Source organism: Stegastes partitus, unplaced genomic scaffold (genome assembly GCF_000690725.1).
Source record: "Stegastes partitus isolate 25-593 unplaced genomic scaffold, Stegastes_partitus-1.0.2 Scaffold1440, whole genome shotgun sequence".
Classification (NCBI taxonomy): Eukaryota; Metazoa; Chordata; class Actinopteri; family Pomacentridae; genus Stegastes; species Stegastes partitus.
The window spans coordinates 150,612-166,195 of NW_007579171.1; the positions used below are offsets into that span (position 1 = coordinate 150,612).

Sequence of the window (15,584 nt, forward strand, 5' to 3'; positions counted from 1 at the left end):
AGGAGAGCTCTGAAAGAACTCTGGCTCTATTTAACCTCTGAATTTATAGAACCCACTGGTAAGAACAAAACCCTTTTCATCATCAACGAAAACAAAAAAAAGTGCATGCCACTATGCTTGTAAAACCATAACGTGCACTAATTAAATAAAGCACAGACTTTCAATCAGTCAGTTATTCTTGCAATGTTGTCTCTCAAATGATTAACTTGTCATCTGAATACCTGGCTGACAGATGAATTGGAAGCAGCACACTCAATCAATAAAAACACACAATAAATGTCCATCCGGTAGTATGTTTTAATGTGGCCCCGCACAAGGAGCCTCTAACTAAGTGACAGAGGTCGCCTCCTGCTGAGTCATGTCTGCTGTGCCAGGTCTCAGTTTCAGGCCCCCCCACCCTTGCAGATCCCCTGAGCCTCCACCGCTGTGATTGGACCCTCTGCTTTGTGCCGACATCAGTGTATTTCTGAATTCCTTTTAGGGAGTAAGGCCATACATGTCTTGTACTGTACTGTGCTCAACTTACACAGCTCGCATTTCTTCCAAGGCTGAGTTATTCCTGGTATAGGATGTGACTCGATATGGTCGAATTCTATCACTACTATTCATTCTTTTGTACTTTGAATCATTATCCCCATGAGACTGTAGAACATAACTTCAGTATAATATGTGCACGTCATTATTATTATTATTTTTATTATTATTATTCGTTATATATGAGATGATTTTCAAGCTATGGTTACAAATGTCTATTTTTTGGTTGCATTTCACACTACAATGCATGTTTACATGACTTCATGTTTGGTACTTTTGGACCAGGTCAAGACTGCACAGTGAAAAGGGGCGAGGACTGGCGTGAACAGATGAAGTCTCAAATAAAGGTTTTGGTATTTGGCACACTTAAAGAATTTGGTTTACATGCTGCACAGTAAACACACATCAGTTTAAAGTATGTGAGCAGGCGGATAATTTCACAGTATTCAATGAAAATGCTCAGTGATTGTGTATTAGGTTTTGTGATACAAAAGAAATAACAGCTAATCACAAATAGTAATTGTAATTATACTTTATCATTGCAACTGCACCATCACACTGACATACAAACCACAGTGACACCTAATCTGAAAGCGATTGCAATCATAATATTGCAGTCATCTTGTAAAATGTAACCATGTTCTCTTCCATTTCCACCTGGCTTTCAACAACTCAGTTCCTTACCTCTTCTTGAGCTGTGCATCACTAACTTCATCACTCGTCATGAGTCTAAGCGCAGCCAAAAACTCCTGCACTGTCAGATGAATGAAGCAGTAGGCATTGACAAGCATCCCATCCTGACCCCTGAGCTCCACCTAACAGGAAGACAAAGATGTTTATTATTTATTCAGACACAAACAAAACTGCATCTCAGCTGTTATGTTCACTGTAAAGAAAATCTAATTGTGAAGTAAATAAAAGTTGAGGCCCAGTGCTTGTTTTTTTTTGATTATTTGCAGTGACAGTAAATGTAAATTCGGTCAGAAAATCTTATTTAGTGATCAGAAAAAGGGTTAAGTGATGTGTGCAAGAGTTTTGCATATTTTTTTGTGTGAGAATGTCAAGCAGCAAGGTGACTATATCAAGCAACTCCTACGATTTTATACCATCAAGACAATTTATTTTCTGAGAAATATTAGGCACAAGATTTTTGTTCGCTATCAATTATGTTTTAACTTATCTCATTCATGTTATTAAAACTCAGGGACTAAGGTGACTAAAACCATGTTAACATTGTCATACCTTCACATTTCTTCCAGTATAGCATCTATCAACTTGTTTTTTTCCAACATTATACATACTGGTTATTTACTACTGGTTGAGCGGTTCTCAGCTGTTGTATTCTAATGCTTGCACACCTGTATGTTTTTGCATCTAAATATTAAAATAAGAAATAAATAAATGTATCCTTGATTAGAAATCAAAGTCCAACAAAACTTATTTGCTATGTAATCACAACTGTACGCAGAGAGTCACTTCAAACATCGTGCTGCTGTCTTCTGTTCTAAGTTTTTCACTGAAGCCACTCTGAAGCAAAGCCGCTGCGAGCAGCATTGGTGAGTGAGGCTCTACTTATAAAGATATTGACTTTTTCTGGGGACAAACTTCTTTGAAATTCTGCAAAGAAAGGATGCATTTAGAAGAAGCAGATGAAGAGCTGCAAACAACAGCAACACTCCAACCAAAAACATGTCACCAGTTTTAGCTGATTACATGTTAGACAGACTAAAACTTCTATTACATTTAAAACCACATAGGCTCCAGTTATGATTTATGATTTATGTAGACTACAGTACACAGTATAGTTCTATCTATGCAATGTAAGGAACTACTTTTCCCACAATACAAATACATTTCTAATGTTAACACTGGAGGTGGGTACAGAAAATGAAAACGTAACAAAAAGAACCATTAAGCGTACCATTTAGGTACCAGATGGCTGAGCAGTATTGGTAAGAGTGGTAGCAGTTAAAATCCTAACAGTCCCCGTCCCTTGTTTCCACATAGGTTTACCATTTTATCTTTATGTGCTAAAAGGAGTTTCAAACTCTTAGTTCTACATACTGTGCAAGCCTTGTAATAGCACAAAGAAAGTGTGCAGAAACCTGACAACAACCATGTCTGACCTGCGAGAAGAGCCCTGTCCTGACTGAAAACTCTAGAACATCTTGAGGAATGTCTTCTTCTTCAAAGAGGATCTTGCTTTCCTCTAAGCCTCTCCACGCCAGCCGACTCAACTCGCACAATTTGGATCGATACTGAGTAATTTGTGAATGCATAGTACTGTACAAAGAGAGAAAAATCAAACACGTCAGTTTGCATTTAATCACAATTAAACCAACTGCAACATTGATATGCTATACAAAGGTGGCAGGTTTTTTCATCACTACTCTTTTGTCAAGCATTTGAAGGCTCACTGAAATCCGATGTTGTTGTGTTGACGACATTCATATGTTAAGTACTCTACTCAGTCTTTACCTCTGAGGAAAACTCTCAGCCTTTGGCCTGTCACCTCTTCCTCCTGGGTTGGAGTCACGGCTGAGAAACGCACTGAGAACAGTGAGGTAGACCTGGGTGAGGGTGGCAGGGATTTGTGCTAGCGTGGGAGGTAGCTGAGTGTTGCCATTTGTTCCATCCATTGATACATCCTCACTGCCTTCTCTCGTTCCACCTTGTTCACTGTGTGCATGTCTCTCTCCTCTACTACCCTCTTCCCCACTTCCTTCCCCTGGGACCTGTGTGCCTTTCAGCAGTAAATGTTCCAGACAGATGCAGCAGATGTTGCAGAGGGCAGGGAGGGAAGACATGGCAAGGAGGTGTCGATTGGAAAGAAGGAGATTCGCTGCTTGCACTCCAAGAGCTCTGTCTCCAGAGTGACCTTTGTAGTGAATACATGGACTACGTTAACACCACAGAAATTTACAGTAGACTCGCACAATTGTTTTTATAAATTTTTCCTGATGAGACCTCGACTACGACTGTATTCAAACGAAGCCTGAGTGACATCTCCCTGACTTTCCTGCTAGTTTTGTTGCACCATTTTTGATTCTTACTGCATGAAGTTTAGGGATCTCATGTAACACCCAGGGTAGCTTAAAGAATGCATGTTGGTGTGCAAGCTGATTTCAAAATGCGCATGAGAAAACTGTATTACACGAGTTCAATGCAAAGCACTTGTTTCCAAACTTGCCTTAACATACTCTGTTTAGAATTTCTTCAAAAATACTAATTTTACACTAGTTATGCAGACAATATTAAAGCTATTATGCGTGAAAACCTATTATGTGAATCTGGACATCTACATTCAAGCAGGAAGAGGAAAAAATTGTGGTAAAATTGCAGCCTGTGAGACTGAGGAGGGTGCAGAAGAAAGAAGAGAGGACAGGAGGCAAAATATAGCCAAAACCAAACAGAAAATAAAAAGATGCCGAGGAGCGTCTAGCAAAAGTAAAAGAGAAAGAAAGATAGCAATTTAGAGCTTAGAGGCTGTGTGGCTATGATAGAGGGAGGAGAAGAGAGAGGCAGCATAAAAATGTTATCTGCACTGGACAGACAGTTTAAATGATACTGCGAAGCTGGCTTCAGCCCTATTCTCTATTTTTATAGACTGAGTATGTTCACAAATTGAGAATGTCTTTCTTTACCAGTTTAAAAACTTCAGGATTTTTATAACTCCAAGATGAGCCTTGTAAACCCCTTTCAAATAGCAGAAATTTGAAGGCTCAGGAACTATATATTAGGATTTAAAACAAAAAAGTGAAGTGAAATTCAGCCAGAAATAAATAAACGATTTACAAGTTTAAGCTTTTGAACCCCAAAAGGGTTTGAAAGGCATGTTGCCTTTATCAAATCAACAGATATACACCATTTTTCTGAGCCAAAAAAAAAGTAAAAAATAGAGAATTGTCAGATTTTTAAGTTCTGGTTGATCTTTGAACAACTGAACTGTGATATGCCAGTCACAGGTGTAGGACTTTATATTGTAAAAGAGCCCACAGTGAGTAAAAATGTGACAGGAACAAAAACACCCGAAACTGATTGGGATTCAGGGGGTGAATATAACATATCTAAAGCCTTTCGAATATTTAGGGTATACATTAGTCATTTAGTGTTACACACTTAAGTCATCAAAACTATGCTAAAATCTGTAACGTTGAGGCCAACCTATCCTGATTTTCAGACCCTACACTTCCCATAATGCAACTCCACAGTATACTTTCCTTGATGGTGTCACCAGAGCTTACTTTCATAATCTTTGCAAAGCCGCAAAACACATTCTAAAAAAAAACAGCTTTCATTCATCATTGTAAGTAGTACTCCCATATTACAGAATGTTAACAGAAATTACTTGGAGAATTCACTTGCTTAAGAAGTTAGTTTCTGCTGAACAGAAAGAGCACCAAAAGGTGAAAAAACTAACCCGAACATCTAGACATCTGGCCTAGAGTAACATTGTACAAAATGTAAAATTTGATTAAGTTACCACGAGTGTAAGTAGCCACTGATCCACACTGAAAAGACTTTTCAGTTTATATTAAATGATAATTTGTCTAGGATAAATTATGCAAAATAGCAAATGTCAAAAGAAGAATTCAAGTTGTCACCTTTTACACCAAAGAACTTGTCCACGTACTCCTTGATCTCATGGAGGCCCCACTCCAGCAGCTGGCCCACTTTATCTGATATGCCGTCCAAATCCACAGCATCCCGAACACGACAGGTGACCAGCACGGTGCATCCTTTGAGAAGCTGACGATTTAACAACCCTGAGATGAGGTCTGCAACAGGCAGAGGGTTTTCCAAGTCCAACGGTTCTCGCTGCATCTCCTGTCTGTTGAGTTTACCGTGAAACTCATCATAGCCATCTAGAACCCAACAGCTTTGCTCTGGATTGGAAAGGAGGTAGTCCACAATTGCTTTCTGCTCAAACACAGAAAAGATGTCGACCATAACAACACGGAAATGTATCAAAAAATGTAAAAATGTATTGGTATGCTTTGATTGTTTATTTGTCTGTCAGTTTACTTATCTGTAGCACTCCACTTCCTAACTAATTTATTCTGTCTAAATAACTTCTGCTTTTCTCCTGTGCTTCCAAAACTATACAGTTCTGTCTTTTAGAAGCTGTTTTATTTTACTGAGACTGTAAGAGCAATTTTTTGGTTTTTCTTTTTTCCATTAGCACCAACTCTTAAAACTATTTAGCTTAAGAAGAACCGACCCTGGTGACCTGGCAACCAAACTAAGAGCAACCTCAACACTCATTTCAGTACAACACATTAACAAGTGCTGAAGTTCAGTCTGTTGTCTTTACTCTGAGTTTATTAAACACCTACAGCATCAGACAGCAGCAGGATCCATACGAGAAGCTGAAGCCAGCAATGTTACATATCCCATGTCTGAAACTGGCTTAATGGTACTCTTCTAGTATTGCTCTCTGTATACCTTTGCATCGCTGCAACCATTTGGAGGGAGGTAATGTTGGAGCAGCAGCTCAGCCAGGGAAAGAGGGTGGGACAGTAGATTGAGCTGACGAAACTCTAGCAGGACAAACAAGTAGGACGAAGGGATACAACCCTGGATGACAAGACAGGAAACAGTCACATCAAAGTCTGTTTGCATATCTCAGGAAGTAAAGCATATGTTAAAAAAAAGTTGGACAACATCATTTGTGGCTGCGGGGAAAGATGCAAAAGGTGTCTTGGCTTCTTTTGCTCATTATGTATTTTTAGCATATAAAAAAAAAAAAAATATGGACATGTTTACAAGGTAAACTAAAGGGCTCTCAGCAGAGGGATATAGTTGCCCCTGCCAGCCATGCTTGCACTGAGCCCCAGTAAACCGATATTCAGTCCGACTTACTGCAAAATAGGTATTTTCTTTCACTAGTTATGGTTGGCTGGTTGTCCAAGGTGAAATGGGTACTATCCATGTGTACATTACATGTTATTTAAAATATAATGGCAATATCAACATCTTTTGACCTTGAGTTTGGCCTTGAAATATCACCCAAGGTCAAATGTTACATCCCCAGTTGGAAATCTCTCTCTCTCTCTCTATATATATATATATATATACACACATATATATATATATGTGTGTCTGTGTGTGTGTCCTTGTCAGGGGCCACTACAAAAACTTGATTTAAACAGGAGGGGGTCTTAATTAGTATTCTTACCCAGAACAAAGAACATCTCTAGTAATGTCAATTATTTGTATGTAATAATCAAACTGTGACAAAAAAAGTGAACTTACTAGTTCATTTGCCCACTGCTGTCCTAGCCAAGACATTAGCATAGTTTTTCCTGACCCAGCCTGGCCGACGAGAACTGTCACTTTTCCTGCACATCCCTGGAGGAAGGTCTCCAAAGTCAGCCTGGACTCCAAACACCCATAATCCCCATAAGGATCTGAGTTTGGGGAGAAAAAAAAAAGAGTAAGTTTCTAGTTAGTGCACAGGGCTGCAAGATGGAACAGTGGTTAGCACTGCTGCCTCGCAGCAAGAAGATTGCTGGTTCGCGCTCCGGTGAGGACACCCGGGATCTTTCTGCACAGAGTTTGCATGTTCTCCCCGTGCAGTGTGAATTTTCTCCAGGTTCTCCAGCTTCCTCCCAAACAGTCCAAAAACATGTTGAGTTTAGTTGGTGAGTCTAAATTTTCCGTAGGTGCGAATGTGAGTGTGCTTGGTCGTCTGTCTCTAAGTGTAGCCCTGCGATAGACTGGCGACCTGTCCAGGCTGTCCCCTGCCTTTGCCTTAAGTCAGCTGGGATAGACTCTAGCCCCCCGCAACCCTAGTGAGGATTAAGTGGTGTATAGATGATGGATGGATGGATAGCTAGTGCACAGAAGACTTCAACTCTTTGTGCATAGAAAGCTTCCAGTTCTTTATTTATGCCAAAATTTTATGATCAGCTTAATATAAATTTAGCAAATACTTGTTGTACACTTGGAGGAAGAGAAAGTCACACTGACCCGGTGTTGTGCTCCCTCTGTCTGCTGACCCAGGGGTTTGATCAGGCCTTTCCCTGATTCTGTTTGTAGTTCTTAGGTTAACCCACACATTCTCCAGCTGGACGTCCTTGACCAGCCGCTCTGTCAGTCGCTCCCATCTCCTCCGCAGCAAACTCCTCACTGCAGTAATGTACTGACCCCAGTAATCTGTGGTAAAAAAAAAAAAAAAACAACAAAAAAAAAACAAACAAACAAAAACAACTAATAAAAAGTAGCTCTATTTTTAATGTGCAGCAACACACAAAGGGTAGATGCTCCCTTTATTAAGAATCTAATTGCAGTTTAAACAATTGTTCATGCATGTGATGGCATACCGGATACAAAATCTGGACAACATGCAGCACAAGAAATGGAAGAATTTTGTTTGTACTCATGGAATCCAAAGCATCCTAGTGGAAACGACATCCATGCTGGACATATACAGTGAACACAGTTGGTGTTCAGACACTCAAGTAACCTGGTTTTGATTCACGCACATCTAAAGAACTGAGTTGACCCTGGTAATGCCATATTTAGTAAAACGAACAAAAGGTTTTATACACACTTTTAAAGACCTGTTTATCACAAAAAAACAAGCCTGGTCAAAAATATACATACATCAAGTGCATTATTATTATTGGTAATGTAGGGAGTTGTACTAATCGAATTTTCTAAGTGGCACGACCGGTTACATTCTTGTGTGCGATTACAATTGGCGACAGCTACCGACTCTTCTGAGCCAATTTAAATAGGGCCCTTTTGATACACTCATTAGACTCAGCTGCAAAGTCTGAAGTCCTGAATACAGATTTGAAGAAGCAAATCATTGACTTGAACAATTCAGGAAAGTCACTCTGAGCCATTTTAAGGCAGCTACAGATCCTCAAATCAGCTGTGCAACCATTGCGTCTAAGCATAAAGTTCATGGTACAGTTGTGTCACTGCCACAATCAGGAAGACAACACAAGCTATCACCTGCTGCTGAAAGACAATTGGTCAGGATGGTCAAAAGTCAATCACCAAAAACCAAGTCTGCAATGAATCAGAAGATGCTGGAACACAGCTGTCAGTGTCCACAGCCAAGTGTGTTAAACATCACAATGAGCTGACAGGCTGCTGTGTAAGAAAGAAGCCCTTCTCCTGAAAACAGCACCGTAATGCTTGACTGGAGTTTGCTGCTGATCAAATGCACAAATCAAAGTTTTTCTGGAGGAAAGTTCTGTGGTCAGATGAAACAAAAATTGAGCTATTTGGCCTCAATGAGCAGAAATATTTTTTGAGGAGAGAAGTTGAGGCCTTTAAGAAGATCCAAGAAGATCAAACTTACCATCAAGCATGGTGGTGGCAGTATTGTGGGATTCTGGGGCTGTTTTCTAGCCAGTGGAACTGAGGTGTTATACAAAGTGAATGGAACTATGAAGAAGGGGGATAACCTCCGCACTCTTCAGGAAAAATCTAAAATCAGCAGCCAGAAGGTTGGATCTTGGATGCAGTGGGGTGCTCAAACATGACAATGACCCCAAACACACATCAAAATTGCCAAATTAGGTTAGAATTCGGGTTTTAGATCTGCCTTTCCAAAGACCTGACTTAAACCATATCGAGAACCTGTGGACTGTGATACAGAAACAAGTCTGTGTCAATAAGTCAACAAACGTAGCTGAATTGCACCAATTCTTCCAAAAAGAGTGGTCAAAGACACAACCAGAAGCTTGCCAAAAAACTTGTGGATAGCAATCAAAAGCATCTAATTGAGGTAAAAATGGCCAAAGGACATGTAACCAATTACTAGCATTGCTGTATGTATATTTTTTAACAAAGCAGATTTTGTTCTATTTTCAGAAGACCTAGAATAAATCTATGAAAGAAAAAAAAATGCATGATTGTTTTTTTTTCACAAAGATGCATTTGTTTCAATTATTCCATGAAGTTGTAGGAGTCAATGGAAACTCTGACACCCATGTGTAGATACAAATGCAAACTTTTGTTTACATACACTTGTGTATGTTGATTTATCGGTGGAATAAATCGATGGATATTAACCAGTGGATGGATATTTGACTTTTTTTCTGTGCAAACAAATGAAGCTATGATGTAACAAAGTGTAAAAGTCATGTGTATGCTCTACCAATCCGTGGACGTTTCATCAACTGCTGCTCAGGTAGCGATGATGAGATCTGATCATTTACACTGGGGCTTGAATTTTCACATTCACCTAGAGGCGAAAAACACAAACAAAACATACAGTGAATGAAAATACTGAAGAATACTCGAAAAAAGTATTAATAGAATCAAGTGCACCACAAGAGTTTGTGATATTCTGTAACTATTACTTTTACTTTCTAAATCATCTAGACATGAAAAAACAAAAAGACAAACACAGAGGAAAATTCTGGGGATTCCCAAAGTGAAATAAAATGTCAGACGATTTATTAAACATGCGCAAATGCAAAACTAACCACTGCTTTTGCTTTCACTTTAGTTTGTGCAGGCTCTTCACTAAACAAATAACTCACCCTCTTTGGAAGAAACACTGTTCAACTAAAATAAACTATTTGAAGGAGGCTTGACTACTGATTGACTGCAAAACAAATGCAGTCACATTTCTCAAAATTATTTTGCAAATCGGATTCAGAATTGTTTTTTATACTTGTTTTAGGTAGAAAAGTTCTACTGATGAGCAATGTGTGACTCAGTTTATATAAATATTTAGTTCAATTTTAATTTCAGCTCTGTTTCACTGATATGGGACCACTCACTAACTCACTAACTCACTCACTGACTCAGCATCCACTGAGTTTAATCTAAACTTCTACGTAAGACATACCGCATTTTGTTTTGGGCTCAATTTGCAAATACACAGCAACAGCAAAGAGTAATATCTAAAATTAAGTGAACTGAAGAAATGTCGCCTACTTCAGTTATATGATGTATACCAAGCATTCAACCACAGAAAACACAAAATGTAGTGTATGTACTTAAAAAATGCATGTTACAGACAAGCACAAAAATCTTTACACACATACACATGCATGCAAACACAATCACACATACTTATTTTCTGTTAAGGAGAAACTGTGACAAATATTAACTACATGAGCTTCTCAGAGACATGCAGGAAACCGTGCAGCATCAGCTGAACAGTCATACAGAACATTATACCGGTATTCACGAAAGTGAGCGCAATAACGGTTTTCTGCATTAGTAGGAGTAAATAGGCATTATTCATGGCATTCAGACAAGAGGAGAAGGTACTTTATGGTTTGCAGTACAAGAGACTCACAAAACAGTATAATTTTGCAGCATGAAACAGTTCATAGCTCAATGTTTATGTGCCATATTTAGCAACCAACTACTTCCAGAAAAGTGCACTTTTGCACAGTAGGGGGTTAGACACCTGTGGTAACCACTATGCTGAATTAAATATAAGGGCATCCTGTTCAGTTCAAATGAGCAGCCATGCATAGAAAGAACACAAACAATCCAGAAGTAAAAGCAAACCTTATAGGCTAATTTGTCCTGTTCAAAGTGACTAACGAACATATCTTTATCATTTTTATTTGTGGCTTAAATAGGAGGAAATGCAGTTTTGGCTTCTCTCTTTAATGTAGGGCTGGGTCTGTTGTCACATGTAGTATTCAATACGCAGCAGCTGTTACTTTCCATATGATGTGTAATAAAAAAAAAAAAAAAGAGGAAGAAGAAGAAGAAGAAGAAGAAAACTGTCTTTGAAACAAACTAATAGACAGAAAGGAACCCTGTAGGTCTTTTGCTTTTATCTTCTGTCCTCTGCCAATTTTCTTCTGGACCTTAAGATATGTGCAAACTATTAAACTCATACAAAATGTGTATGTATGATTCTAAACACTAATTTTGATGACATGCTAAAATGGCCCTTGTCATTGTCTTGCATGCAGTCTGGACTGACCGCAAGTCCTCTGAAAATGAAGTGACTCTTTGAGTGCAAGTGACTGAGGATGAATTCACATAGCAAACAACAGATATTCAGTATCATCCTTCAAGCCAGGGACTTTATCATATCATTTCATACTCACTGCTTGCATATCCAGCCACTGACATGAGCCTCGACTCCAGATGCATGGGGATGTTCTCACACAAGATACACACACTCTGAAGGAAGTTGCGGCAATCTTCAGCCCTCGCCGCCATGAAGTAATCCAACATGGCTTTGACGGGGCTAGCAGGGGGCAGCTGGTTCTGCCACCCAGCTTCACTGGGCATCATTTGGCACAGCTTCATTATGACTGTGGGAGACTGACTGCTAAGAATGCCGAACAGTTCTGAGGATTCTTGAGCCAAGACGGAGTTCACATTTTCGTCTTGAGGGTCAACCTCCTCATCCATGGTCAGACTCCATCAGCTGATACACAAACAAGCAAACACAGGAACACTTAGATAAATAATGTCATACCTCGAGGGCAACTCTAACAAGGAAATACGCTACCCCCCCCAGACCATCATAATCACATAGAAAGTCACAATTTGCAGCTCTGTGCAGCAAGGCAGGAAGAGATAAAGTACGCAGCATGGCTCAGATTAAACAACATATGTAGAACCACACAACACATTTTAGCATCTAAACCGCAGCATACATCCAAACGCTCATAAAAACCTATGTACACATTGCGATAGTGGGCGTACCTCATTGCAACTTGTGTGAAGTGATATGTAACACCAGTAGAACAAAAAAGAAACTTCATGGATCAACCAGTAACACACAAGTCAATTTTATAATCAGAAGCGTAACACCGTGTTCTACTGAAAGGAGAAAATAACCAGCAAACATGATATATTTTGACACAATAAAAAACTCTAAAACTTTGTTAGACACACGTGGTCTGCTTGGCTTTGTCTCGACGTTTAATTACATCTTAGTGTATGTTTGCTGATTTTCATACATTTATATTTTTGCGCAACTGAGATAAAGTGCTTCCACTGAAAGACTTTTAATATAATTAGATTCAAAGCTTATAACGAAAACAACTACTACGGAGTGAAGCTGAAGTTGATATGCGATAAGAGCATGTTTGATGCGTGTGCGTTTGCGAGCATTTTTTTTTTTTTTAAATTTAACTGCAGATATCGTATTTGTAGATTTTCAATCAAAACTTTGCCGATTAGCTATCAATAGAAATGCATTGCCTTGGAAAAGTTCCCTCGGAGCATAAAGTATGTTTCGTCTCCTGCTGTCCCTCATCCTGCCCCACAATCCCTGAACACCGAGGTCATATGAGGTAACGACCACGGCGTCCTCTGCCTGCACCTCCGCAGGAGCAGAGTTTAGGCTGCATATGCCATTCCTTTAAAAGTGACCAAATAATGAGAAATATAATAACGACTCACCACCAACTCTTGCCGTAGACTGCATTTCACTGCAGCCAGTCTGTATTATTCTAAAACGAAACCAAAGGCAGGGCGCGCACTGGTTTTGGTTTCGTTTTTCCGGTCCCGGTGGAGAGGGACGCTCCGATACGCTGGATTTAACAGCGCGTCTGTTCAATGAAGCACTTTGCTGGAAAATTTCAATGACAAATGAAATATTGGAGTTTCACATTTCGTAAGAGGACCTGCTAAGTTTTCAAATTATAAACACCTATATGTCAGAACATTTACTTAATTTATTAATTATGCAAAAAAGCTCTTACTTTATAATGGGTATACCTGTCAGAGCGATCAAGCGCTGACTAATATTCTGTTTCGCCACAGAGCACCACACTAAAGATCAGGGGTGCATCCAAAGGGGGACAAGAGGGGGCCACTGAAATCTAATCAGTCACCACAAATCTAACAGGTCAAGATCATCCACTGGATCTCTGATGTCCAAATTTCAGTGAAGTGCTCAACTATGGGGGTTGCTCAGTGGTCAGCAGCTACAAGATCCCCGGTTTGTGTCCCAGAGAGGACACTCGTGGATCCTGACCAACTTTTCTGCGTGGAGTTTGCATGTTCCCCCCGTGGGTTCTCTCCAGCTTCCTCCCACAGTTCAAAAATATGTTGAGGTTAATTAGTGATTCTAAATTGTCCGTAGGTGTGAATGTGAGTGTGCTTGGTTGTCTGTCTAGCCCTGTGATAGACTGGTTACCTGTCCGTGGGTGTCCCCTGCCTTCGCCCAAAGTCAGCTGGGATAGACTCCAGGCCCCAAAGACCCTAGTGAGGATTAAGTGGTGAATAGATAATGGATGGATGGAATACCATAAATCATAAAGAACAACAAAAGTTGAATTTATTTGACAAAAAATGCTGAAAGAGTGGAATCAACAACATTTTTGCCCACATATGTTACTAATAATGGAAAGAAAAGGAATCTGTACGAAATACGGATCATTTGCTATTTACATTTTTACAACCTCTACAAACTCATCTCACATCAACTCTGTGAAGGCCTCCAAGACCCGAGTGAGGATTAAGTGGTGAATAGACAATGGATGGATGCTCAACTATGGTGCCTGAGTGCACATAAAAGCAGCAATAAATAACACAACACCACAGGCAAGAGTGTGAAATACACATTTTTTGTGCCTTTTGTTGACATATGCAGACCTGAAAATAGAGTTTGGTTTAGTTTGGTGCTTCCAGCTGTTTGCAGGACTCCTTCCTCTGAGTTTATTCTGCAGCATCAGAGAGCAGCAGGACGCGAATGAGTGTCTCCAAGGTGAAGGAGTTTCCAACACAGCAGTAACCTAATTAACTACTTCCTATTATAACTTGTCCCCAACCTGGAAATAGTTTCAATCAGGATCGAATGGCACATGACACCTCATATGTCTATACAGCAGACATATGAGGTGTACGTACAGAGTCAAAGTTTTTAAGCAATTACAGTCAAATCATTTGTTACACAGCTGAATCTTGAGTTCTATCATTGCTGGATATTATTTCACTTATTTCACTGTAAAAGTCTGATCCATTTACTACAGTTCAAATACATTTTTTTTCTATTATTGGGACTTTTCAGTTTCTATTATAGAGCATGTGGTGACCCCTGTAATCAGTACTCAACAGTTAACATGTGTTTTGCTGCATCACAATTGGTTTCAGTTAGATAAACTATCATTAATCATGGACAGGAATTTTAGTGTTGAAATAAAATACACTGCAGCACGGTGTTGCCCTAATAACAAAATAGCTAGCTGCAACTGGATGTATGCGCAGAAGATCATTTGTGACATTAATTCTAAAATAAGCAATCAAACTGTGTTATTGTTTTTGTGGGGCCTAAATATTTTCTATGGCCCCATCTGGTCATGCTTAGAGAAGATTTCTGCAGGCACCAGTGCTGCACGGTCAGTTCTAAGTGCTTGAGTTCATTTTAGAAGCATCGCTGATCTGTCTTCTTTCGTATTAGTGCCTCACAACAGAACCTTGTCACAGCATGTTAAGTATAAAAACACTTTAGTAAGAGCATGCAGGGAGAGAGAACCAACAAGATGCCCTGTGTGTCTGCTCATTCCCAGTGTTGCCGCGCTGCAGTCCCTTTTATACTAACTTTGTCGACACTATTAGATGTTACCATGAGTGGTCACAGTGTTTCTGACAGTCTGCTGACTAGCTTTTTTTACGGAAGCTTCACCAACTGACTTGTCCCTCAAAACCCCCACTTTAAACACACCCACCTGATCTCTGACCCCAAGCTAATTTGTCTTCTTCGCGAACAGATATCTCGTTACACTGAGCTGGCACAATTAGATACAGTGCAGCAAATGTTAGGCAGGCTTACAAGAAAACATGGAAAGAAATAACTTAAATTCATAATTTTTTTGATAATAATGAATAATATATAAAGAGTTGCACTTAATCCAGAAAGCTTTAGAAATTGATTTTCTCAGTTACTGCTGTTGTTTTAATTAAGTCAAAGTAATCCTCCTGTTTGGTGAGCATGACTGAATACAAAAACATGTCACAATGTTAGTATGTTGCGACACAAACAGTAACTTTCTTTTTCTTCAAAAAGTACCTTAACATTGTGGCTTTGGCAAACACTTGAGTTCGAGGGCGTTGCCGTGATTCATCATCAATCAGCCGCATGCTCGCTGCTGCTA

At 39.5% G+C, this 15,584-nt stretch overlaps 1 protein-coding gene across 1 annotated transcript in view; it reads right to left on the bottom strand.

Annotated features, from left to right (window-relative positions):
* Positions 1–12,959, bottom strand: part of nlrc5 (NLR family, CARD domain containing 5) — a 35,408-nt gene extending 22,449 nt beyond the window's left edge. The window contains exons 1-10 of the mRNA XM_008299637.1: positions 12,889–12,959; positions 11,580–11,905; positions 9,653–9,739; positions 7,507–7,692; positions 6,790–6,944; positions 5,980–6,111; positions 5,139–5,454; positions 3,013–3,412; positions 2,661–2,817; positions 1,219–1,349 (exon numbers count right to left, since the gene is read on the bottom strand). Coding sequence (XP_008297859.1) covers positions 1,219–1,349; positions 2,661–2,817; positions 3,013–3,412; positions 5,139–5,454; positions 5,980–6,111; positions 6,790–6,944; positions 7,507–7,692; positions 9,653–9,739; positions 11,580–11,889 — 1,874 coding nt within the window. The 5' untranslated portion in view covers positions 11,890–11,905; positions 12,889–12,959. The remainder of the gene's footprint in view (positions 1–1,218; positions 1,350–2,660; positions 2,818–3,012; positions 3,413–5,138; positions 5,455–5,979; positions 6,112–6,789; positions 6,945–7,506; positions 7,693–9,652; positions 9,740–11,579; positions 11,906–12,888) is intronic.
* Positions 12,960–15,584: the final 2,625 nt, after the last annotated feature.